Source organism: Carcharhinus amblyrhynchos, chromosome 2 (assembly GCF_965287045.1).
Source record: "Carcharhinus amblyrhynchos chromosome 2, sCarAmb.v2.hapA, whole genome shotgun sequence".
NCBI lineage: Eukaryota > Metazoa > Chordata > Chondrichthyes > Carcharhiniformes > Carcharhinidae > Carcharhinus > Carcharhinus amblyrhynchos.
Window position 1 is genome coordinate 36,237,685 of NC_137325.1, and position 27,601 is coordinate 36,265,285.

General features: G+C 40.2%; 1 protein-coding gene across 5 annotated transcripts in view; it reads right to left on the bottom strand.

The window, feature by feature from the left end:
• Positions 1 to 619: 619 nt before the first annotated feature.
• The window catches only part of atxn1a (ataxin 1a), a 338,523-nt gene continuing 311,541 nt past the window's right edge, over positions 620 to 27,601 (bottom strand). For all 5 annotated transcript variants that reach the window (XM_080204441.1, XM_080204413.1, XM_080204420.1 and 2 more), the window contains one exon: positions 620 to 2,531. In XM_080204441.1, coding sequence (XP_080060567.1) covers positions 2,001 to 2,531 — 531 coding nt within the window. In that variant the 3' untranslated portion in view covers positions 620 to 2,000. The remainder of the gene's footprint in view (positions 2,532 to 27,601) is intronic.

Genomic DNA, 27,601 nt, shown 5'->3' on the forward strand with positions numbered 1-27,601 from the left:
TACAAACTAACTGAATTGTTTGCATTGTGCCTGACTATTTCCTGTAGTGTTTCTTAAGCAGAACCAGTCAGTTAAATGAGTCCCTGCTTCCATGCTGGGGAAAAAAAAAATCACCTATGTATAGTGGTACTGATTATTTTACCTAAAATCTTAGAAGTATCTCTAACTCCATTGTTCCACCATTTCAATTACCTCTTACCATCTACCATTAAGAAAAATAAAAGAATGTGACTGCCCTGAGCAAGTTAATGAGAGGGCTGATGTATTTACTGAGCAGAAACTCCATTTTCTCATTACCAAGCAATGTGAATGTGCAATATACTGAAAACCTGCCCAGCTATTTTGGTGCATCGCTGAGAGGTTTAATTACAACAAACTTCTGCGATACTCTAGCTTTTGTTTCATCAACCCCCTGCCGCCCTACCTCCCCATTAAGATCTTGAAACAGCTTTGGAATACAATCTTAAAGATGCAAGTGCCAGCTAAAAGCCAAGAAATTAGAGTTTCCAATGCTAGCTAAACTTCAAGTTACTTGCACAAATTAAAAAAGTCATCACCCCCTGTTCACTTCCAACAGTTTTCAGTTTTGTTTGAGAACCTGTTACGAAACAAAGAAAAGTCATCAAAGGAGGCTTTGTTCATTTTAAATACTGCATGTTCGATGAATGACATTTTAAGTGTTTTTGTGTCGTGCTTCAGAAAAGCACTGTGCATCTCAAACTAAAACATTCTAATTTAAGCTCTACTTGAAGATGACTGAGAACAAAGATTTGAATGAGTAAAATCCTGTACATTTTTTTTTTAAATCATAAGATATCACTGGTGTACACTGACATTCATGTGTAATATATAAGTAGATAAGAAACCTTTTATTACACGATTTGAAACCATCTTCAATTTTGAAAGATCTGCTATTGAGGAGCTTGATATTTTTAAAATGGCAAGTTACTGGAACCAAAGTCCTTTCGAGCTGTCCTAAGAGAGATTAATTTCATTAGATATGACAGACTTTTGAGTCAACCACTCAACTCAATATCCCATGAAACAACACTGTGGGAAGGTCCCAATGCTAAGGCAGGCCAAACAATGATCGCTACATCTTTTTTTAAGTTTCCCCTTTTTCAAAAAAAAAGGGGAGAAAAAAAAACAACAACTGACAGATTCACTGCATGATTGTTGACTCTCGAGGTGTGCAAATTGCCAAATGCTTTAAAAGTACAACAGTTAAACACTGGATAACCCTAGATTTCTCTTCCAGCTTTTGTTTCAACTCTCTAGGATCTTTTCCCCTGTTTTTGAAGCATTACATTTAAAAAGTGCTTTCTGATCAAGCAGTCTTCAATGGACTACTGCTACCATACATAATCATTCACACAAGATTCAAGATAAATGATTCTCATTCGTCCAAACAACTTGAATCGACAACTCGTTCTAGACTCACATCTTCTAGACATCATTCTTCAGTTTCCATTTCCTTTAAAGTTCAGTATCTAGCTCTATATGGATGACAGCGTTTACAAGATAATACTAAACTTGTCATTTTGGTATGACTTTGAGCATTCAGACCAGTTACCCAGTAAATCAATATTACTGAATTGCAAGTGCTTAAAGACCATTCTGCCACTTTGTTGTGTTGCACAACATTCAAGTGAGCATGGGGAAAAAGAAAGTGGCACCAATCATCACTAAATATGAACTGAATTAAAAAAACAGTACCAGAGAAGACAGTAATGGATTCTAATCATGATAGGAATAATCCTGGTGAGAATTTTCATAAGAGCATTCAACAAACAGTGAACAGTCAGAGCTATGTGGAAAGAACATAGTTACCAGTCTCCTCCTTAACACCATTTGAAATTATTACAACATGTTATTAACAAAAAACTAAAATAACAAGCAGATAACATGTAAATACTGGGGTTTTTTTCTAGCTTTAAGTCTACAGTACAGTATTATAGATTGAATTTTTTTTTGAGCTTCCGCCACTTCCCATAGTGCCTTCACTTGCCTACGTTGGACCGTCCTTCAATGCAAATCTTAACCTCCTGAGGAATGAAGGAAGGCTTGGGAAGATTCAACGGCTGCTCGTCATCTGTCTTCTCTACTTTTCGTGTTTCGGGAGCAGACCACCTCCTTTTCCTCTTTGGAGGCCTCCCGACCTCTGTTTTGTTGAGCCATGACCTTGCAGACTGTATTGTAATGGTTTCAGAAAACTTCAGTTTGCCATTTTCTGAGACAACTGGTGCACTTCCCTGAACAATCCCATTCTCTCGCTCCAAGTGCCGGGGCCTGTTCTCAGATATACTATAATTCTTTGGGTGCTTCAATAAGCCACCTGTTGAGTCAATAGCTTGTCCTTTCTTTATAGAGCCATTTTTCAGATTTTTCAGTGTAAGAGATATGCAAACATCACCAACAGAAAGTTTGGAACATGGCAAACCAAAGAGTTGAGAGGTTCTCTCCGGACAACACGATGACCAGCCTTTTCCAAAAACAAAAAAAGGATGTTCCACCAGAACTTCAACACTGACCTGCAAATCAAATTCAACACTGTTAAGTCTTCATCTGTTTAAATGCAACACGCAAAACACGAGCTTTGTTAATTATACAATATTAGTTAAAAAAAAACAAAAATGACAATCACTGGTTACAATTTTAAATTTCAAAATGAAAGTGACGATTTGGAATAAAATGACATCTCACTCAATAAGAATTAAATGAAGCGTGCACTTGGGTTTGGAGCTGTGAGAGGGAATGTCTTCTGAATGGCATTGTAAGGATTTTTAATAATTAACCCATGTTAATCCCACCCTCAATAGCCTTTGTAAGCTTCATGACTGCAAAGCAAGCACAGAGCTTTTAAAAAAGTAAAATCAATTCTGATTAATGGGACAAGAGTACACTAGAAATACACGATCCAAGGGTTCACTTACTTCTTTAAAAGCTGCAGCATTCATTGAAATGATAGTACTAACTTAAAGAAATAAAAACCTTTTTTACCGGGTGAAGAAAAATTTGTACTAAATACATCTGCACATGGCTACGCCAAAATTGATTTACTCTGAAAAGAAATTGACTCAATTAGAGTGTTGTTTGCTTGTAATATTGAAGGGATAATCCACAAATGCTCCAGGTGATTGTAAATTAAGGCACTTTTTAGCACAATTTTAAAAAACTGCCTGAAACATCTTGATCACTCCATCCCTGGTACGACCATGTTCAAAACTTCTACGTCATGTTTATTGTTAGACATTGTTCAACTGCAAGTTTGAACTTTACACCTACAAAGTTTTTGTTCTGCAAGTATCAAAAACACCAATTATGTTTAAATCCAGAGTCCTTATGCTGTTTTCAAGAACTATCAGCAATGAATTTGTTTGACATAACCTACAAACTCAAATATCTTGGTGTTGTTGGCATGCAATCATGATGCACTTAATTCCAACAACTTGTACTTATTTACCAGCTTTAATATGGAAAATATCAGGAGGCACTTTATAGAGAGGTGGAACATATGGGGGCACAGATTTGATAGCATAAGACTAAGACAGGCTAAAAATTCAGTTGGATTAGTTTGGTAAAGATCTTAGAAGTAAGCTGCAAACGGTGAGGGAAGATAGTAAAGCAAGCAGGACTGAAGGAAAGTTCTTTCAATTATGGGTGAAGGATGGAAGTTTGTGATATTCAAGTTGATATTAAAATTCTGTTTTTTAGTCACAAATTTAACATGGCCAATCAACTTAACCCATACATTTTTGAAATGGAGAAGGGGTGGGGGGGGAAGAACTGAAGCACCTAAAGGAAACCCACACAGACATGGGGAGAACGTGCAAACTCCACACACATAGTGACCCGAGGCTGGAATTTGGTATTCCACTTGTATTCATGCCTGCTTTGTGTTGGTGCAAGTCAAGGTCTGCAGTCCTGGTAACTTTACTGGGACCTGGTGTATCCACAGTGAGACAGGTACAGTCCCAGCATTGTGCTGGTCAGCTCCAATTAAAAAGTCTTCACTTCAAGTCAGACTTGGTGACACTGGTCTGAGATCAGTGCATTGTTTGACCTGTTGCTATGTCGGTGGAATGACTGGTTTTAAAAAAAAACTGAAATGTCCAATTTGGAGTTCGTAAATATGTACGGTTAATAAAATTCAGTATGACAAAGTCAGGACCCTGGCACTGAGAGGCTATAGTGTTAACAACTGTACCACTGTGGTAGTGTTACTTGCGACACTACTTTAAAAAAAGCTTCATCTTGTTACAGATAGAATTAATGTGGTCCCTTTAGTCTGTAATCAGGATGTTTACATGCATGTCCTTAACTTCAGAGTGATTTTTCTTAATTTTAAATAAACTAAATAAAGGTTATTTATTATCACTAATTTGCCCCGGATGTTTGAAACTCAACATCTCAATTATCACACTCAGACTATCACTCATGTAATCATTAGATATAAGTGAAATTAAAGCTGAACTGTAAAAATTAAATTTATTGCTTAGCCTTTATTTGATGCAGGCTTTCTGAATTGATACTTCAGTTGATTTGATTTGTCACACGTATTAATATAGTGAAAAGTATTGTTTCTCGCGTGCTATACAAACAAAGCATACCATTCATATAGAAGGAAACAAGAGAGCACAGAATGTAATGTTACAGTCATAGCTAGGGTGTAGAGAAAGATCAACTTAATGCAAGGTAAGTCCATTCAAAAGTCTGACAGCAGCACGGAAGAAGCTGTTCTCGAGTTGGTTGGTACGCGACCTCAGACTTTTGTATCTTTTTCCTGACGGAAGAAGATGGAAGAGAGAATGTCCGAGATGCGTGGGGTATTTAATTATGCTGGCTGCTTTGCCAAGGCAGCGGGAAATGTAGACCAAGTCAATGGGTGGGAGGTTGGTTTGCGTGATAGACTGGGCTACATTCATGACCTTTTGTAGTTCCTTGCAGTCTTGTGCAGAGCAGGAGCCGTACCAAGCTGTGAAACAACCAGAAAGAATACTTTCTGTGGTGCATCTGTAAAAGTTGGAGAGAGTTGTAGCTGACATGCCAAATTTCCTTAGTCTTCTGAGAAAGTAGAGGTGTTGGTGGGCTTTCTTAACTATATTGTCGGCATGGGGGTGCAAGACAGGATCTGGACACCTAAAAACTTGAAGCTCTCTCGACCCTTTCTACTTCATGCCCGTTAATGTAGACAGGGCCATGTTCTCCTTTACACTTCCTGAAGTCGATGACAATCTCCTTCATTTTGTTCACATAGAGGGAGAGATTGTTAGTACACCGGTTCACTGGGTTCCCTCCCTCATTCTTGTACTCTGTCTCGTCATTGTTTAAGATCTGACCCACGACGGTGGTGTCATCAGCAAACTTGAAAATCAAAGTGGAGGGGAATTTGGCCACACAGTCATTGGTCTATTGAGGATAATAGGGGACTGAGAACACAGCTTTGTGGGGCACCAGTGTTGAGGATGATGGTGGAGGAGGTGTTGTTGCCTATCCTTACTAATTGTGGTCTCTGAGTTCGGAAGTTCAGGATCCAGTCACAGAGTGAGGTGCTGAGGGCCAGGCCATGCAGTTTGGATATGAGTTTTGTGGGAATAATGGTGTTGAAGGCTGAGCTGTAGTCAATAAATAGGAATCTGACATAAGTGTCAGACTCCTTCAATCAGTTGGATTGAAGATCTTCTAAACATAAATAGATTCTCATACAGCTACACAGCATTTTTTAGATAAATAGCCAGATTTGTTCTCAGGTGGACTGGAATCTGCAGTTTCAGATGGTTCTTGGGATTTCAGATGTTTCTCTGCTGGATTTTGCTTTGTCCAGAGTATTTTAAACTGCAGTTCCTGAAAGTATGTTTCAGTCACATGACTGCAGGGTCCAATGATAGTCACTCATTTTCATCTCTGTCCCAACCTGAGCTTGTTCAACAAAGACCAACAATCTAATTCCACAAACACTAGCTCATCCTTAAAACAATGAGATCTCTCAACTTTGCAGATGGATTTGAAGGACCTTCATTCAAATCCACATTTAACTAAACACTGTCCAACAGTTTATTGCAACAAAGTTTCCCACCCTGGGATGGTAGGATTGTCCTATTGGGAGAGGTTGAGGAGACTGCACCTGTGGTCCAGAGTTTTGAAGAATGAGGGGTGATTTCATTGAAGCAAAAAATTCTTGGGGGGGGGGGGGGGGAGCGTAAGATTGGGGCAGGTGATGGTGATCTCAAACTAGGGGGTCAATCTTTAGAATTCTTTATCCCAAAGGGCTGTGGAGTTTATCATGTGGTATGTTCATAGATTTCTAGATAGTACAGTCTTCAAGGGATATGGGTAAAATGGCACTGAGATAAATCATAAGCTATGATATAACTGAATGGCAAAGCAAGTTCCAGGGGCCTAATGGCCTACTCTTGCTCCAGTTTTAATATGCAACTATGGGCAATTTAACATGTTACCATGTTTAATTGCCCATAGTCACGTATTAAGTCGCAGTCACCTTAACAGATTATGTGGCCACTTTCACAAAGTATGATCTTATAGTCCGTGATGACTAATATCTTAAGTTCATCCTGAATATGACAATGGAGTAGCAAAAACTGTAACAAGGCTTAGCCTGAAAAATCACTCTCAGTAATGACCTATGTTGAAAATAAATTAAGAAACTAAAAAGTACAACAGACATCTGTTAGGTGCAAGAAAACATCTAAACATCAAAAATAAATCATTGGACGCAAGTTCAACAAATGTTACTTGCATGCATTAGCAGATGTAAATAAATTTGACAGTTTTTTCAGTTCATCACTGAAACCTGCAGTCTTTGCAGTTGGATGAACAGAGGAAAAAGTTTGAACTATTTGTTATCAAAAGGAGACCCATCGTTCATCTTTCACAAGATAGTCTGTGGGTCACCATTCATTAGAATCACAAGCTTTTGTATGACTAAACATTGAGAACAGTAAAAAGTGGCCAGTTCAAGGCATGAGCATGTGAGAAGGAGATGATTAATTTATGAAGATATTTATAACCCACTAGTATAGTAAGCAACATTTTATATGTTGAATTAGACCGTAAAACAGTAGTTCAACTCCTTTCAAATCAACACATCTCCTGTTGAAACATGAGCAAGACTACTCATTGCGTCACCTTTAAATTTATACAGACTGCATTACTCTCAACTTCTTGAATTGTCATTTTCTTTCAAACATCTGGCTTGTAAGGAACTTAAATTAATTTTAAAAGTTCCATGCACAGCACTGAGATATTAGAATGTGTCTTGGTTGATATCCATGACATTCCATATAAAAATCTGTGTCTTTGCTGGGAGAGTAGAGGGAGGTGAATGATGAAAGGGTAAGAAAGGGGGTTTAGAACATTCTGGAATTATGTGGATGCACTCTTTATTAATCACTTTAAACTACAATGACAGGGTTTTACAAGTTGGTTCCTTGCTGGCTCATTTCATCTGAGCATGAGACTCAAGCAAAGGAGATACAGATATGATCCAGCACTGCAGACATGTTGTACAGAGCCACTAGCTTGCACCCCCTGACTGGCTACAAGGCAAGTTCCCAGCACTGGGCATTCCTTTGAGAGACAGAATGAGCAATGACCAAACCTTAAATTAGATCAAAATAAATCTGAGCTTCATTTGTATACCTCAGAGTAATTTACAGAACGTGGGGGCATGATACATCCCTGACCTCTCATATGCAGTACAGCTACCAAGTGCAGACATGATATTTATGGCATGACTTATGAGATAAGTGAAATAGTGCTGAGCACTCTTTTGCACAATTATTTTTAAACATAACTTTTAAAGATACTTTCATGGGCTTGACAAATTTATCAAGTATACGAACCATAATACTTGGAAAGTCTCATTTCTGATGGACAACTGATGCTGAGTGGCAACAATACAATTAGCCCCTCAGCATCTCAGTTATGCTAGAGAAAATAATTTCCTCCCCAAATGTTTTTTTCTGCAATTCTTGCTGGACATGTGCATTTATATTTTGGGGGGGGGGGGGGGGGGGGGGCGGCGTAGGGGGTGGAAGAAACACAATCACTTCTGACACTCCATTATCAAGAATAAGCATGAATAATGGTCACTTGGATGAGAAACGGAATGGTAACTGTCATCTGTGGAACCATATCCTAACTCAGGAGCTGATGGAAGAAAATTGCACAGAAAAAGATGATAAAACAGCAAAAAAGTTATAGTGGCATGCAGCTTACTTTGAAGATCATAAAAACATTCATCGCCTCCCATCTGTATCACTTTGTATTTATCAGCTTATGTGAAGTAACACCCTGAACATTAGAACAGTTGCACAATCTGTGGGCATCACCAAAACTACAATACAATTCATATTTCTCAAACCAGATCAGCCAATGTTTTGCTTGTGAAATTCCAGAAAAAAGTGTATATTTAAACACAGACTCTGTTTGGAGTTTCAAACTACAAACGGAAAATAACAGAAATATAGAAAAACTACAGCACAGTACAGGCCCTTTGGCCCACAAAGTTGTGCTGAACATGTCCCTACCTTAGAAATTACTAGGCTTACCTATAGCTCTCTATCTTGCTAAGTTCCATGTACTTATCTAAAAGTCTCTTGAAGGACCCTATCGCATACACCTCCACCACTGTTGCTGGCAACCCATTCCACGCACCCACCATTCTGGGTGAAAAACTTACCCCTGACATTTTCTCTGTACCTTCTCCCCAGCACCATAAACCTGTGTCCTCTTGTGGCAACCATTTCAGCCCTGGGAAAAAGCCTCTGACCATCCACTTGATCAATACTTCTCGACATCTTATACACCTCTATCAGGTCACCTCTCATCCTTCATCTCTCCAAGGAGAAAAGGCCGAGCTCCCTCAACCTATCCTCATAAGGCATGCTCCCCAATCCAAGCAACATCCTTGTAAATCTCCTCTACACCCTTTCTATGGCTTCCATATCCTTCCTGTATTGAGGCGCCCAGAACTGAGTACAGTACTCCAAGTGGGGTCTGACCAGGGTCCTATATAGCTGCAACATTATCTCCCAACTCCTAAGCTCGATTCCTCGATTGATGAAGGCCATACGCCTTCTTAACCACAGCTTCAACCTGCACAGCTGCTTTGAGCATCCCATGAACTTGGACTCCAAGATTCTTCTGATCTTCCACACTGCCAAGAGTCCTACCACTGATATTATATTCTGCCATCCTATTTGGCTTGCCGAAATGAACCACTTCACACTTATCTGGGTTGAACTCCATCTGCCACTTCTCCACCCAGTCTTACATCCTATCAATGTCTCACTGCAACTTCTGACATCCCTCCACACTATCCACAACACCTCCAATCTTTGTGCCATCAGCAAGTTTGCCAACCCATCCCTCTACTTCCTCATCCAGGTCATTTATAAAAATGACAGAACAGATCCCTGGGGTGCTCCACTGATAACCGACCTCCATGCAGAAAAAGACCCATCTAGAACCTTCTGTGGGCAAGTCGCTTCTGGATCTACAGAGCAACGTCCCTTTGGATCCCTTGCCCCCTCACTTTCTCAATAAGCCTTGCATGGAGCACCTTATCAAGCGTCTTGCTGAAGTCCATATAAACCACATCTACTGCTCTTCCTTCGTCAACATGTTTAGGCACATCCTCAAAAAATTCAGTCAGGCTCGTCAGGCATGATCTGCCCTTGACAAAGCGGTGCTGACTATTCTTGATCATACTATACCTCTCCAAATGTTCATAAATCCTGTCTCTCAGGACCTTCTCCATCAACTTACCAACCACTGAGGTTAGACTCACCGGTCTATAATTTCCTGGGCTATCTCCTCTCTTTCTTGAATAAGGCAACAACATCCGCAATCCTCCGGAACCACTCCTGTCTCCATCGATGACGCAAAGATCACTGACAAAGGCTCAGCAATCCGTTCCCTTGCCTCCCACAGTAACCTGGGGTACATCCCATCAGGTTCCAGCGACTTATCTAACTTGATGCTTTTTAAAAGCTCCAACACATTCTCTTTCTTAATGTCTACATGCCCAAGCTTTTCAGTCAGCTGCAAGTCTGACTGAAAAGCTACAACCACCGAGATCCTTTTCCACTATGAATACTGAAGTAAAGTATTCATTGAGCATCTCTGCAATTTCTACCAGTTCTATACAAACCTTCCCACCGTCACACTTGAAAGGTCCTATTCCTTCACGTCTTATCCTCTTGCTCTTCACAAACTTGTAGAATGCCTTGGGGGTTTTTCTTAATCCTTCCTGCCAAGGCCTTCTCATGACTCCTTCTGGCTCGCCTAATTTCCTTCCTATTAGCCGTATTCTCTTCTAGATCCCTAGCACCACCGAGCTCCCTGAACCTTTTGTAAGCTTTTCTTTTCTTCTTCACAAAATTCATTACAGCTTTCATGCACCACGGTTCCTTTAGCCTATCATAACTTCCCTGTCTCATTGGAACGTTGTTGTACAGAACTCCAGACAAATATTCCTCGAAAAGTTTCCACATTTCTTCCGTACATTTCCCTGAGAAAAGCTCTTTCCAATTTATGCCTCTAATTTCCTGCCTGATAGCCTCATAATTCCCCTTACTCCAATTAGACACTTTCCTAGCTTGACTGATCCTATCCCTCTCCAAAGCCAATGAAAAGGAGATAGAGTTATGATCACTATCCCCAAAATGCTCTCCCACTGAGAGATCAGACACCTGTCCAGTTCATTTCCCAATACCAAATCAAGTACAACCTCTCCTCTTGTAGGCTTATCCACAGCATAACTTGTCTGCATTTAGAAACTTAAAAGCTGAGACAAGAACTTATCCAGCTCTATATTCCGGTGAAGATCAGATAGTGAAAATATATAGACATCTACTGGGATCAGTGGCCTGTCTTTGCACAAGGAAGTCTAGATCTACTGCATTAAAACCCTTATACTTTATTTTATAAAGCCTATTCGCTGCCCTGGTTTTCATGTGCTTGTGCACGTCTTTTTAAAAAGATTATATACTTATGCTTTCAGATATGATTTTGCGTACCTATTTTTGCAAATTGATCTATTATACAACAAAACTTTTTTTTGAACAGTCTAAGTTAATTGAAAGAAACTTGGTGAAAGTCTCTTTTATTCCGAGTCCAACAGTAGCAAAAGTAAATAATTGGCCATTTTGACAAGTGAATTAATCTTTTAACCATACAACTCGAGTAGTAGTGGGACGACATAGTCTGTGTTTTCCTCCCATCCTGGTCACAACACATTTACCCTGAACTGTAACCTCACCATAACCTCTTCTGACCTCTCCACTTTCTCTGGCACTGCTGGTGGTCAAACATCCAGTACTGGGTGAGCAGAATTTTCTTCCAACTGAATAGAGGGAAAGCAGAAGCAGTACACTAACTACATTCCATGCTCCACTTCAGCAACTATCCTGGGCTGAACAATTTGCAACCTTGGTGACCCAGTGATGAGCTTCCTCCCACTTTATTGTGCATCACTAAGATCATCCATGTCCACCTCATTAAAATGATCAACATTGCCCCAGGATCAGCTTATCTGCTGCCGAAACACTCATCCTTGCCTTTGCTACTTTGAAGCTTCACTATTCCAAAGCACAGCTGACCACCTTCCCATCTTCAACCTTCCATGAATTTAACATTAGTAACAACTCACACCAAGTGTCATTTACTTATCACTCCTCCGCACAGTGACCTAGAATGGCTCCTGGTTAAACATTATTTTAAAATCATTGTTCCCATTCCTCCCTATCTCTATACCCTCATCCAGTCTTACAGCCTACTGAGATCTCTTCAATTCTGGCCCTTGAACTTCCCTGATTTTAATCACTGGTGACTATGCATTCAGCTCCAAAATCTGGAAATATCACCCTCATAGAAATCCTACAGTGCAGAAAGAGGCTACTTGTCCCATCGAGTCTGTACCAACCACAATCCCACCTAGGCCATATTCCTACATATTTACCCGCAAATCCCTCTAACCTGTGCATCACTAAGGGGCAATTTTAGCACAGCCAATCAACTAACCCACACATCTGTGGACTCCCTAAACGCCTCCAACTCGGTACCTCTCTTTCCTCCTCTAAGGTACTCCTTAAATCTAACTTTTATCAAGCTTTTAGTCATCTGCCTTGATATCAGCTACATGGCCGACTGAATATTTCTTTGAAAACACTACGAGGTTTAGTTACATTAAAACTGATAGATAAATGCAAAAAATAGTAGTTCGTTCAAAAGTCAATTCTCCTGAAGCAGCCCTGCTCATTAAGCTGGTTATGCTCCCAGGACGACATGAGGATTTTGCTCCTTTGTGTTCTCATCAAATTGCACTCAGAATTTCAGGCACATGGCAACCATGGTCACGTTTAATCATCATTAATGACCTGCAGCTACATAGCCAGCAGTCCACTGAAGCCTCATTCAGGTCTACTTTCTTACTCATGTCACAATTACTTTAAATTCAGTCAATTGACCATAAGACCGATGATCAACAATCAGCTTATCACCGATTACTGAAATTGAAGCAATAACCAATTATTTAAACAAATTTCTAGTTTAAATTAGCTTAAAATTCAGCAATCTTGAATTAGTCCCTAGAAAATTGTCCAGTCAATAATAGATGACAATTGATAATACTGATTGACTGCACTGATTCATGAGATTTCATACATTTGAGTTTAAGGGATGAGTGAAAATAAGAGTGGGCATAATTTCACCTTGACAAAACTTGGTCAATTTCTAGATTGCGCTGTTTGGGGAAGTCCAAGTTCAAGCGTCAATTTTATGTTCCCAGTGGAACAACAAAGATTTATGGTGGATAATAAGAACTTTGAGCACAGCTGGATTATGGACTTTAAAAAAAAACTTTTAGACTTTGCGTTTCATTTCTCCTCTAAAATTTTCATGTGAATTTGCTGTGGTGCCTCTTATATTTGGGCAAACTCTCTTTGGGAGTTTGGATTTATGGGACATGTATGGGGCATCAAACAATTTTAGGAAGGTACAACTGTCCCCTTTGCTATGCAACCAATTCCCAAATAGTGTGGCTCAGCATAAAGTCTGAATATATCCCCCAAATGTTACTACTCCATGATATAGTGCCCTAATTCCATGTCCCATTTCATAAGTACTGCATTCTTCACAGTCTCAATCAACTAGATTTTCTACACAGCTAAACTAAACCAGAGGAACAGTACAACCTGGGAAAAACTTTATACTGATAGGCTGAAGAATTGTTCACTTCAAAAAGAACAACTCTTCAAATTAAGGTGATAATATCTCAATGATTTAGGCTTCAACGTAGGAGGCATGGTTAAGAAGTTTGCAAGCGAGACAGAAATGGCTGTGATTGATAGCAAATAGAGAATTATAAACCGTTGGAAGATACCAATGGACTGATGATGCTGAGCAGAAAAGTGATAACTAGAATTCAAAGTAGAGAAGTATAGGGTAATATATTTGGGGAAGACAAATCATGCAAGGAACACACAATAAATACTAGGATACTAAGAAGTGTATGGACAGAGTGACCTTGAAGTGCGAATTCAGATCCATTGGAAAAGCTAAGCAGCATACAGGTTGCTTTCCCAGGTCACAACACTACAATAAGGCTTTGATTGAATTAGTGAGAATGCAGAGGAGATTTAAGAGGATGTTCCCAGGAATGGGGAATTTTAGCTACGAGGATACAGCAGATGGGCTGTGGCTGTTTTCTTTGGGACAGAAGGTTAAAATTTAATTCAGGTCCATAAAATTGTGAAGCCAAGATGGAGTGGAAACAAAGTATCTATTTTCATCAAAACAGATAGGTCAATAAACAGGTGGCATAAATTTAAAGTAATTGGCAAAAAGATTACAGGGGAGGAAAATGTTTTACACTCAGAGGGTGGTGGGATTCTGAAATTGCCTAAAAAGGTGGTAGAAGCAAAAACCCTTGTCATATTTTTAAAGAATAATGTAGTCTTTAAAATAATGTAGGGCTACAAACCCTTGGCTGGGAAGTGGGATTTGGCTGGGTGGTTCTTTGGTACCACAGATACAGTGAGCCTCATTTCTTGTGCTGTATGTTTTTGTTATAAGCCTCATACTCGTGAGTGCTTGATGATACATATTCTGGTCCAATCAGCTTTTTGAATTGAATTTTAAATATGTACAGAATGATTAGTCTATATATCCAAAACTTGTAAATATAGGCATAGGAATTAATAATTGGAAGATGACGACATAAAATGTCACACCTAGAGGACAGGTCCTGCAGACAGGAAATTCACAGATGTGGATATTTAATAAGATTTAAAAATGCACCACATATTCACTCATTGTGTGCAATGCAATGAGAGCTCCAAAGTAATATACACACTATTAAGAAAGAGATTATTCTTCTACCCCACACATTTCCTGTCAGCATTTTCCATTATGAATTCCAAATTCACCCCTTATAATAGAAACTGCCTACTCAAATGTGTCACATTCTCCCTCCAGAGGGAGCGTGTGAGAGACTGGGAGAAGTCAAGACCAAGTGCAATCAGGTGAAGCAAGATTAGCAGGTAGGAGATACTTGAACCAGTGCATGCAGGCATAATTCATTCTCCATTTTCCACACTCCATACACTCTGTCCAAATATATAATGGTGACTGTATATGTAAACTTTTAAAATACCTTCAACTTCTAATGCATCTTATGTTTTCATAGACAGTTTATAAATATGGACAGAAAGATTTAGAAATTTTTTCTTCATTTACAGAATGTAGGTCATAGAGTCATAGAGGTTTACAGCATGGAAACAGGCCCTTTGGCCCAATTTGTCCATGCCGCCCTTTTTTTTTTAAAAAAACCCCTAAACTAATCCCAATTGCCCACATTTGGCCCAAATCCCTCTATATCCATCGTACCCATGTAACTACCTAAATGTTTTTTTTTGAAAAGTTAAATTGTACCCGCCTCTACTACCACCTCTGGCATCTCGTTCCAGACATTCACCACCCTCTGTGTGAAAGAATTGCCCCTCTGGACACTTTTCTATCTCTTCCCTCTCATCTTAAACCTATGCCCTCTAGTTTTAGACCCCCCCTACCTTTGGGAAAAGATTTGACTATCTACCTTTATTTTATAGACCTCTATATGGTCACCTCTCAGCCTCCTATGCTCCAGAGAAAAAAGTCCCAGTTTACTCAGCCTCTCCTTATAACTCAATCCATCAAATCCCAGTAGCATCCTAATAAATCTTTTCTGCACTCTTTCCAGTTTAATAATATCCTTTCTATAATAGGATGACCAGAATTGCTCACAGTATTCCAAAGTGTGGCCTTACCAATGTCTTGGTAATGTCTTACCAACTTCAACAACTCCTGTATTCAATGTTCTGACCAACGTAACCAAGCACGCCAAATGCCTTCTTCACCGCTTTGTCCACCTATTACTCCGCTTTCAAGGCACTATGAACATGTACCCCTAGATCTCTTTGTTCTGTAACTCTCCCCAATGCCCTACTGTTAACTGAGTAAGTCCTGCCCTGGTTCAATCTACCAAAATGCATCACCTCACATTTGTCTAAATTAAACTCCATCTGTCATTCATTAACCCACTGGCCCAACTGATCAAGATCCCACTGCAATTGGAGATAACTTTCTTCACTGTCCACTATGCCAACACTCCTAGTGTCATCTACAAACTTACTAACCATGCCGCCTATATTCTCATTCAAATCATTAACATAAATGACAAATAACAGTGAGCCTAGCACTGATCCCTGAGGCACACTGCTGGTCATAGGGCCTCCAGTTTGAAAAACAACTCTCTACAACCACCTTTTGGCTTCTATCATGAAGCCAATTTTGTATCCATTTAGATACCCCATCCTGGATCCCGTAAGATTTAACTTTAGGCAACAATCTACCATGCGGAACCTTGTCACAGGCCTTGTCAAAGGGAGTGAGAGTGTGACTAGGAGAAGTCAAGGCCAAGTGCAATCAGGTGAAGCAAGATTAGCAGGTAGGAGATATTTGAACTGGTGCATGCCAGCATAATTCATTATCCATTTTCTTCAGTCCATACTGTCCAATTGCTATGTCCAAATATATAATGGAAACTATATATGTAAACAGTTTGCATGTGGGTGATGCTGTATAGGCCAGTATTTATTACCCATGCCTAGTTGCCCTTCAGAAGGTGGCGAGTTGCCTTCTTTAACCTAAAGAGGGAATCCCAGGATTTTCAGTGACAGTGAAGGAATTGTGATATATTTCCAAGTCAAGATGTGAGTGACTTGGAGGAGAACTTGCAGGTGGTGTTTCCAGGTATGTTCTGCTCGTCCTTCTGGGTGATACAGATTATAGGTTTAGAAGATGCTGTTGAAGGAGCCTTGGTGAGTGGCTGCAGTGCAACTTGTTGATGGTACACAGAGCTGCCAGTGTTTGTCAATGGTGGAGGGATTGAATGTTTGTGGAACAGGAATCAAGTGGGCTGCTTTGTCCTGGATGGTGTCAAGCTTCTTGAATGTTGTTGGGGCTGCATTCATCCAGGCAAGTGGAGAGTATTCCATCATACTCATGACTTGTACCTTGTAGATGGCATTTAGGAGATGAGTTACTCGCCACAAGATTCATAGGCTTTGATCTGCTCTGGCAGTCAAAGTATTTATATGGCTAGTGCAGTTCAATTTCTGACCAATGGTAATACCCAGGGTGTCGATATTGGGGCAAGTCAGTTATAGTAATACCACTGAACATCAAGGGGCGATGGTTAGGTCCTCTCTTGTTAGAGATCGTCATTACCTGGCAGTTGTGTAGTGTGAATGTTACTTGCCTCTTATCAGCCCAAGCCTGGAAATTGTCCAGAACTTGCTGCACTTGAACATGGACTGCTTTATTGCCTGTGGAGTCACAAATCATGCAGTCATCAGCAAACATCCTCACTTCTGACCTTATGATAGATGGAAGGTCATTGGTGATGCAGCTCAAGATGTTTGGACCCAGGACCCTATCCTGAGGAACCCCTGGAATACTATGCCAGAGCTGAGAAGATTGACTTCCAAATCATCGCAACCATTTTCCTTTATGCCAGGTATGGCTCCAACCAATGGAGGGTTTTCCCCAATTTTCATGGACTCCAATGTTGCTAGGTCTCCTTGATGCCATATTTGGTGAAATGCTGCTTTGAACCAAGGCTGTAATGAAGTCAGGAGCTGAGTGACCGTGGCTGAACACAAACTGAGCATCCATGAGCAGCTTATTGCTGACTAAGTGCCATTTGATAGCACTGTTGACAAGTCTTCCATCACTTTATTGATTATCGAATGTAGAATGATAGGATAAATATAACCCAGCCAATTACCGCCCTATCTATTGTGTACAGGACATTCCTAGACAATTTTCCATGTTGCTGGGTAGACGCCAATATTGTAGCTTGGCTAGGGGTGCATTAGGTTCTGGAGCACAAATCTTCAGTACTATTAAGGAAATGTTGTCAGGGCCCATTGTCCTTCAGTCATTTCTTAATATCACATGGAGTGAATTGAATTGGCTGAAAACGGCCATCTGTAATCCTTGCGGCTTCCAGAGGAGGCCGAGACAGATTATACATGCAGAATTTCTAGCTGAAGACTGTTGTGAATGCTTCAGCCTTATCTTCTGCATTAATGTGCAGGATTCCTCCAGCATTGAGGATGGGGATATTCATGGAGCCTTCTCCTCCTCCAGTGAGTTGCTTAATTGTCCATCACCATTGTCATAGGATTGCAGACCTTAGATCTGATCCAATGTTGTGGAATTGCTTAGCACTATTACTTGCTGCTTATGCTTTTTGTTCCACAAGTAATTCTGTGCGTTAGCTTCACCAGGTTGGCACCTCATTTTTGGATAATCCTGATGTAGCTCCTGGCACGCCCTCCTTTACTCCTTGTGGAGCCAGGGTTGAACATCTAGCTTGTGGCAATGGTAGAGTGGGGGCTATGTCAGGCCATGAGGTTATATGTTGTGGTTGAGTGCAATTCCATTGCTACTGATGGCCAACAGCGCCTTATGGATGCCCAATCTTGAGTTGATAAGATGTTAGAAGTCTGTTCCATTTAGCACAGTGGTAGCGTCAGACATGATGGAATATCCCTAAAACAAAGACGGGATTTTGCCTCCACAAAAAAGTCTGTAGTGGTTACTCCTACCGATGCTGTCAGGAACTGATGCATCTGTGGCAGGCAAGTTGATGAGGCTGAGGTCAAGTATGTTCTTCCCTTGTTGGTTCTCTCACCACCTACCACAGTCCCAGTCTAAAAAAAAATGTCCTTTAGGATGGCCAATTCAATCTGTAGTGATATAGTGGTACTGCTGAGCCACTCTTAATGATAGACATTCTGTACCTTTATTACCCTCAGCACTTCCTCCAAGTTCTGTTCAACATGGAGTAGATTCATTAATTGAGGATGGGTAGCATGTGATACTCAGCAGGAATTTTACTTTCCCATGTTTTACCTGGTGCCATAAGACTTCACGGGGTCCAGAGTCAATGTTGAGGACTTCTAAGGCAAATGTCCTCACACAGTGCCACTGTCTCTGCTGGGTTTGTCCTGCCAGTGAGAAGATGACATACCCAAGAATGGTGACGGTGTCTGGGATATTATCTGTAAGGTATGATTCAGTGAGTTTAGGTATGTCAAGCTGTTGCTGTGAAACAGCTATCCTCTCCCAATGTTGGCACAAGGCCCCAGACGTCAATGAGGACGTCTTTGGGTTTGCTGTCGTTGTTTCCAGTGCCTAGGCCAACATCGGGCGGTCCATTTGGTTTCATTCCTTTTAGTTTCCTTTGTAACGGTTAAATACAACTGAGTGACTTGCTAGGCCGTTTAAAAGTCAAATCACATTGCTGTGGGTCTGGAGTCACATGCAAGACATTAGTCAAACGGTTGCGCTTTTTTTTGACAATGGTTTCATGGTCATCATTCAACTTCAATTTGAGTTTAAAGTCCACCATCTGCCATATGACATTCAAACCTGGGTCCCCAGAGCACCACCCTGGGTCTCCAGATAATTAATCCTGTGACAATACCATTGAATCACTGCCTCCCCTACAATGGGGAAGCTTAACTGTTGCACATTACAAGATTTTTGATAGATATAAAACATAAAATGTGTGGTTTTATGTTTCTACTCTACATTTTGCAGGGAAACTTTATGATACAGAGTACAAAGGATTTGTGACTAAGAAATATATCAACATGTACACATACTTGCTCCAAAATTAATTCAAGTGCTGTGCAGCAGAGAGGATCAGAGACGTATGTCTACTTGTTCTACAGCTATTTACATTCATACAAGGCAAAAAAAAATGTGGTAGTTGATTTGCAACAAAGATGAAAGCATATTTATTGCAAATACACACATTTTTACTGACTGAAGGATAACGTGGCAGAAGGAATAAACAACATCTCTAACTACTCCTGCAGTAAGCCGGCTATCACCAGTTACATATTTTAAAACAACTTTCCATCATTCATTCTTGCTATACTTCACTTCAGTTCTGGTATAAAGTAACCCTTTCAACCGTGTGTCCAGTGATTTCTGCCAAAGAAATAAATGACTAAAGTGTCTAGCCTACTGCGGCAGATAAGTGAGTTTGATTTTTCTGCTGACCTCAACTGTGCTGCTTTGGAAAAGGGGATCTGGAAAAGAAAGTCAAATCTTTTGTCCTGGGCACCAAGAACACGTGAGAAGCTAGAGAACACTTTCTCATTGGCAGTAGGTACATGGCCGAGTAGACAGGGTTGAGGAAGAAAAGGTATGCAAAGCCACAATTTTTTCTGATGGGGGCTGACAGGGGAGGAAGAGAGAGAAAGGGAAGAATCCATGACATAACCCAATGTACTGAAGACTACAGTGAAGTTGTGGGTGGTAGGTTGGGAAGTCTGAGAGAGAGCAAGATGAATTATAATGGGCATATTTTAAGGATAATAAAAAAGAGGATACATAAAAGTGTGCACAGAAGTATTTTGTTAAGTTTATCCTCAATTTTTTAAAAAATTATTAAACTGAAAGATATTAATGCTGAGGACACATTTTTCTGTTTTGGGAATCTTGAATGATCAGTTATCCTCTGGTTAGGCAGCACGGGCTGGTTGTAGAGTGAAGCTTTGTCTAGTCTGCACATACTGCTTGAATTCTATGCTGATATGTTAACTAAATTTCTTGCTATCCTGATGGCATTCAAGTGAGTCTGACAAATGAATGCCAGTTTTGAGAAATACTATGGCAATTCAGTTGAGTCTGCTTAACTAGTTTTATCAAAAACCCTTAAAGAGGAACCAAAAAAAATAAACATTGGACTTAATTCAATCCCAATTCATGTACTAGACTTAGATTGTCGGCCCTTAAGGAGCAGCATGGTTTCCTCCCACATTCTGAAAGATGTGCTGGTTAGATGCATTGAACTGAAACAGGCACTGGACTATGGCGACTATAGGAGTTTCAGAGTAACTTCATCGAGTGTTAATATAAGCCTTACTTGTGACTAATAAATAAACTTCAAAAACTTAGTATGCAAGAACAGTGGCAGTCAAAATTGATTCAGTAGAATCATAGAAACACTACAGTACAGAAAGAGGCCATTCGACCCATCAAGTCTGCACCAACCACAATCTCACCCAGGCCCTACCCCCATATCCCCACATATTTACCCACTAATCCCTCTAACATACACATCTCAGGACACTAAGGGCAATTTTCAGCATGGCCAATCAACCTAACCCGCACATCTTTGGAACATGGGAGGAAACCGGAGCACCCGGAGGAAACCCATACAGACATGAGAAGAACGTGCAAACTCCACACAGACAGTGACCTAGGCCAGAATTGAACCCAGGTCCTTGGCATTATGAGGCAGCAGTGCTAACCACTGTGCACCCTGACATATGAATTGCCTTGCTAACAAATCTAATAGAAACACAACCCCAGTTTTGTATGTCAGAAAAACTTGTATTATAAAAACCAGAATTTACCACTGATGGAAATGTATCAGTGAAAAAATATTTCCAGTGATCTATGCTACCAGAATAATAATGTGCCGTTTCAGATAGTTTCCACAGATTTTACTGGGATGGAAAAAAACAACTTTCAGTGAGAGAGTACTGTAAGAATCATAAACAGCATCATAGACAATCTTGGAATGTGACAACTTAGGCGGCTGAAAACCACCTACATGTCACATCGCAGGTTTTCCCACTCCAACAACCCTGTAATAGATAAAATATTGTAATTCTTCCAATGGATTTGTAATAGCTTATCAGACTACTGATCAACAACAAGTCATCCAGAGTTATTTGTATAGTTTCCCTTGTACTTCAGGGTGAGCAGGGAGCCTCTTCTGCTGGAGCAGTCATCATATCAGAGTCTCTGGATAACATTTTGTTGCTCATTAGATAATATTCTAGCAATTAATACTTCCTTCATGCAAGCAATTATTTCTTGAATCATTTGCTTTATACATGAGCAGACTCAAGTTGAATGATTCTAATATCAAACTGCCAGTGAATCATGTATAATGACAAAAGCCAAGAGACCAAGTTCCTGCCTACAACCAAACATTTGCTTTTTTCACAAAGAGCTCAATGCCATTGCGTGTGGTGAGTCAGAGTAAACACTGGAAGTTTCAGAGTGATGGAGGCGGGGTGAGATAGTAAGAAATGCATAGTGGTAGGAGTAGTGATAGTGTTTCTTTCGGTTTAAATTTTGAGCCACCACTGGTAGTGAGAAAGTGCCTTTTGATTGTTCCCTAGGATTCAAGTCATATCAAGATTTTATTTGGCTTGCAAAGTATATGAATTAACAATAAAAAGACTCAAAACATTCATATGCATTATAAAAGGAAGCTTTTTGGTCTATTGTACATATAGGCCCTAATTCCTCAATTCAGGGGGTTGCTACAGCTCAGAGTCAGAAAGTGATTGCAAGAACAGAAAATGCTGGAAAATCTTAGCAGGTCTGGCATCACCTGTGGAGACTATAGCCAATGTTTGGAGTCTGGGTGATCCTTTTTGTCAGAGCTGAAGACAAAGAAAATAGAATGAAATTTATACTGTAAGCATAGGGGAGGAGTGGCAATTGACAAAATATCAGACAAAAAGACAAAGGGAATGGAAATAATGGATCATGGCTGAGAAAATACATTAATAGATTAGAATGTATTAATAGCAGAACAAAGATAAGCAGAGTATCAAAGGACAACCGTGTAACAGATAGCCCTAGTGGGGTGAACAAGATCTAAAGCAAGATTTAAAAGAAAACACTGGAAGAAATGAAGATTAAATGAAAAAATAAACAAGATAAAATGAAAATAAAAGAAGGAAATTGGATAAAGGTGGAAGAAAATGTCCAGAAGGCTGCAAAGTGCCTAATCAGAAGATCAGGTGCTGTTCCTCCAGTCTGCGTTGGGCATCACTGGAACACTGCAACAAGCCAAGGATGGATACGTGGACGAGGCCAAGGTGTTGAAATGGTAAGTGAAAGGAATGGCGGTCTCTGCCATTTCTGCCAACTCCAGCATGATGCCACCACCAAACACATCTTCCCCTCACTCCCATCAGCTGTAGGGAGCTTTCCCTCCAGGAAACCCTAGCCCATTATTCCATCACATCGAACACATCACCTTCCCATATAATCATGGAAGGTACAACACCTGCCCCTTTACCTCCTCCTTGCTTACTATCCAAGGGCCCAAAAACACTTCAAATGAAGCTACGCTTCATGTACACATCCTTTAATCTGGTATATTGCATTCATAGCTCCCAATGCAATTTACTCTACATCAGAGAGACTATGGACAGAGTGACTACTTTGTATAACACCTTTGGTCTTGCTCATGTCCATCCTGGCCTGTTGCAATGTTCCAGTGAAGACACAATTGTGTCGAGCAACCGGTCCTCCGATTCGGCACTTTACAGCCTTCCGGACTTAACATTGAATTCAACAACTTCAAAGCATGAACTCTCTCCTCCACCTTCATTCCATTATCTTATTAAATTTTTATTTTTTTATTATACTTTAAATTTTCATTTCTAAAATCATTTTTAAAAATCAGGCTTCCCATCAGGCTCCCCCTCCCTCCCCGCAAGGGCTATGTGTTACGTGCCTCAGGCTGTCCTTTGACACTCTGCTTAGCCTTGTATGCCATTTACACATTCTGATCTCTTACTGGGCCACGATCATCATCCTTCTGAGCCAATATCATTTACATTCCCATAGTCTTTTTGTCTATATTTTGTCAATTAAACCACTCATTGTATAAGTCTCATCCTATTTTCTTTGTCTTCAGCTCTGACAAAGGGTCATCCAGATTTGAAAAGTTAGCTATATTCTCTCTCCACAGATGCTGTCAGACCAGTTGAGATTTTATAGTATTTTCTTTTTTTTTCCGTTTCAGATTCCAGCATTCACAGTAATTTGCTTTATCAGAAAGTTATTGGTCCAACTCTCTGACCAAAGTCTTGGGTAGAAAACCTTGGCTGATCCAGTGTTGATGTGGAGATGCCAGCGTTGGACTGGGGTAAAAACAGAAAGTCGTCTCACAACACCAGCTTAAAGGTACTCTCACCCACCTGACGAAGGAACAGTGTGTTCCGAAAGCTTGTGGCATTTGCTACAAATAAACCTGTTGGACTTTAAGCTGGTGTTGTGAGTTTTCTTTCTAGTCCTGTGTTAACAGGGGGGCACGTTGGCACAGTGGTGAGCACTGCTGCCTCACAATGTCAGAGACCCAAGTTCGATTCCCAATTTGGATCACTGTCTGTGTGGAGTCTGCACTGTCTCTCCCAGTGTCTGCTTCAGTTTCCTCCCACAGTCCAACAGACATGCTGGTTAGGTGCACTGGCCATGCTAAATTCTCCCTCAATGTATCTGAGCAGGTGCCAGAGACTGATGACTAGGGGACTTGCATCGTAATTTCATTGCAGTGTTAATGTGAGCCTACTTGTGACAATAAGTAAACTTTAAAAAAAAAGTCTTGAGGGAGAGAAAGTGCTGTAATCTTTCATGAAAAAAAAACTTTAAAACTGAGGCCCATCTGCCTTCACAGATAATGCAAGAGATCCCTAGACATGATCTTGCATGGCCGAGATGCTTTCCTGGTCAGAGCCTAGGAGAGAAATCATGGGCTTTAGTGCTTCTTCTGTTTCCAAACACTTCATTCTGCTCCCGCATGACCCACCATCATCTGCAATTCTAATAAAATGAGTCAAATGTGCTTCAAATAATAATAATGGCAAGAAAAATAAGGTAGCTTATTTTTCCACACAAATCTCTACACCAATACTTTATGCTCAGAAAAGGTTGTTACTTTCTCCAACATTCAGGCATTTAATGTAATCAGACAAACTCTGAAATGCTGCCTTTCTTTTATAATAGAGATTAGAAAAAAGCTAGTCTGTTTTAAAGGTGACAGCCTCTCTGCATTTGGTCCAGGTGCTACCAACACATTAATTAAAGCATGGATGGCATAGGGACAGATCCAGTCACTGCAGCCCACCTCCACAGGCACATATGCTGGGAGATGGGGGTGATTTTAGGATTGGACTAGCAGCAAGCAGCAAGTTTAGCAATGAAGGCTAGCACTACAGCCTGAGAGATCATAGCAGCCTATGGAGGGAAGGCAGAGAATCGTTTGGTTCCCCCATCTGAGCATCCTCCACCCTGAACATTTCCATTAAATCCCGCTTAGCTGGCTCTCTTAGTGTGAAGTTTTTCCAAGACTTTCTTCATAACAATAACCTTTAACTTCTTACAACATTCTAATAACTCCTCAGATTACCCTTTCCACAGCTAAGATCCTTCCTATAAAGCGATGCTCAAAACTGAACGTAATAATCCAACTATATAAAAAATATTTAATTGCAGCAATGGAAAAAATATTTCACAAGTTACTTGTGGTTGTGGTGAGTAGATGTTATTACGTTCTCATTACATGAATTATTGACTCGTCAAAAATTAATCACTTGAATATCAATCAAGGAAAATGAATCCAAAAAACTAATCCTTAGTAAAGACAAGGAGTGTGTGGGTGGGGCAGTGAAGAAATGCAGGAGATTTGACAGACCTAAAATAAATAATGGAGAATCTGAGGTGGAAAAGCATGGACTTGGATGTTTCAACCTTGTTGGTTGTTTTAATTTTCAAGTCAAATACAATTGTAAAGGAGTTGTTTTGTAACCAGAGCTCTGCAACTCTGGGTCGTATTTTAAAAAGGTTAGCATTTCAACGGAAATGATGATTCCCTGCATGGGAAAATATGGAATTTTCATCTGTCTTAGTGCCTCAAGAGGTGAAGGAGGGAGTTCAAACAAAAAAAAAGTAAAATAAAGGAAAAATAATTGAACACACAAGCAATACAAAGGTAAAATCACTTCAGAGACTATGACTCTATTGGAGTTACCTTAATAGATGTTACCTGATCGTTTGCATTTTGTTTGCCAAATTATCATGGATAAAAAATAGCAACAAAAATATCAGTAGGTAAAGCCATGGTGACAATGGTAAAGATGACAATGGCCCAAATTCTGAAGCTGTTATGCAAACATTCAGGAGGATGCACATTTCCAAAAATCATGCATTGGGTGTCCTTGAGAACTGCTCTCTGCTGAGAATTTCAGGTAGTGGAATTACCGCAATGGAGTTGTGGAACTGGAGTCAAAGACCAAAGCATAATGAAAGAGTAAAAGTAAATAAAACACATTATGGCTATCAACTTCTTTATTTAACAGCGCCTTCATATTGTATAAACACTGGGCTACCTGCTTATCAGAAATTAGAACATAGAACACTACAGCACAAACAGGCTCTTTGGCCCACGAGTTGCGCCGATCACATCAACACCTACCAATCTATAGACCTATCTATAACCCCCAATCCCATTAAATTCCATATACTCATCCAGAAGTCTTTTAAAAGACCCCAGCGAGTTCGCCTCCACCACCACTGACAGCAGACGATTCCATTCACTCACCACCCTCTGAGTGAAAAACTTACCCCTAACATCACTTCTGTACTTGCCTCCCTGCACCTTCAATCCGTGTCCTCTCGTAGTGACCATTTCAACCTGGGGAAATAGCCTCTGAGAATCCACCCTATCTATTCCTCTCAACATTTTATAAACTTCTATCAGGTCGCCTCTCAACCTTCGTCTCTCCAGGGAAAAGAGTCCCAGCTCCCTCAACCTAACTTCTTAAGGCATGCCTCCCAGTCCAGGCAACATCCTTGTAAATCTCCTCTGTACCCTTTCAATAGCTTCTACATCCTTCCTATAGTGAGGCGACCAGAACTGCGCACAGTACTCCAAATGAGGCCTGACAAGGGTCCTATAAAGTTGCAGCATTACCTCCCGATTCCTAAACTCAATCCCTCGATTAATGAAGGCCAGTACACCAAATGCCTTCTTGACCACATCCTCCACCTGCGAGGCCGAATTAAGAGTCCTGTGGACCCGGACCCCAAGATCCTTCTGCTCTTCAACACTACTAAGACTCCTGCCCTTGATAGCGTACTCGTTCATCCCATTGGTTCTGCCAAAATGGATGACTACAGTTATCTGTGTTGAAGTCCATCTGCCACTTCTCCGCCCAGTCCTGCATCCTATTTATGTCCTGCTGCAACTTTTGACATCCTTCCAGACCATCCACAACACCACCGAATAAATTTTTATTGAATTCTCTTTTGTAAAGAGGAGAGCAATTTCTGTCGTATGATTTATTGCTTGTGTTGGAAGATTTTTAAATCTTCCATTCCATTACCTAGAAGCTAGTGCAATTTTATAAAAATATCACAAAGTCAAAAGGTGTTCCACTAAAAGCGAATGCAATGGGTGCATACGAGAAATGGTGCATTTTTATTTTGTAGCTATGAAAGCAAAGTATTAAATTGTAGGCCTTCAGTTAAAAAGCAACATTTTAAAAAATTACCTTAGAAGGTGAAAATTAGTATATATAATCTGCTTTTGAAATAAAATATTTCTCCACAAAATAATTCTTCTAATTTCTGTATCCCACTGCATCGGGTTCTACTTTAAGCTGGAAGAATTTCGCAACGTCCTTATGTGGGTCTGCAAATTTCAAGTATTTATAACAAATTTCTGCAGATATTCTGAAAGGGAGTGCTATGAAAAATACTTGCATAAACATTACCTTGTATTACTGACTATACCATTAAGAACTCAAAGACAGGTAGAAGTGAAGTACAGGTACTCCATATAGCCTAGGAATGGAGCATGAAAATTTCAGCAGTTACTAGAATATGATAAGACATACACGAAAGCATACAGAGAGTCAGGAACTACTAATGCAAGTAGATCCAGTTTGCATTTTTGTGTTATCTAGTGCTGCATTGGAATTGATTTTGTCTAAACAATATAGTAATATTAATGTGCAAACCTGTCATCAATTTTTAGCAAGGCAAAGAAATGCAGTGAACATTGGAACATAAGAGATAGGAGCAGGAAGGCAAGTAGGCCACGTGGCCCCTGAACTTGCTGAGTCATTCAATAAAATCATGGCTGTTCTGACTCTGGCCAACAAAATGCTTGACTCCCTTATCGTTCAAGAATCTGAATATGATC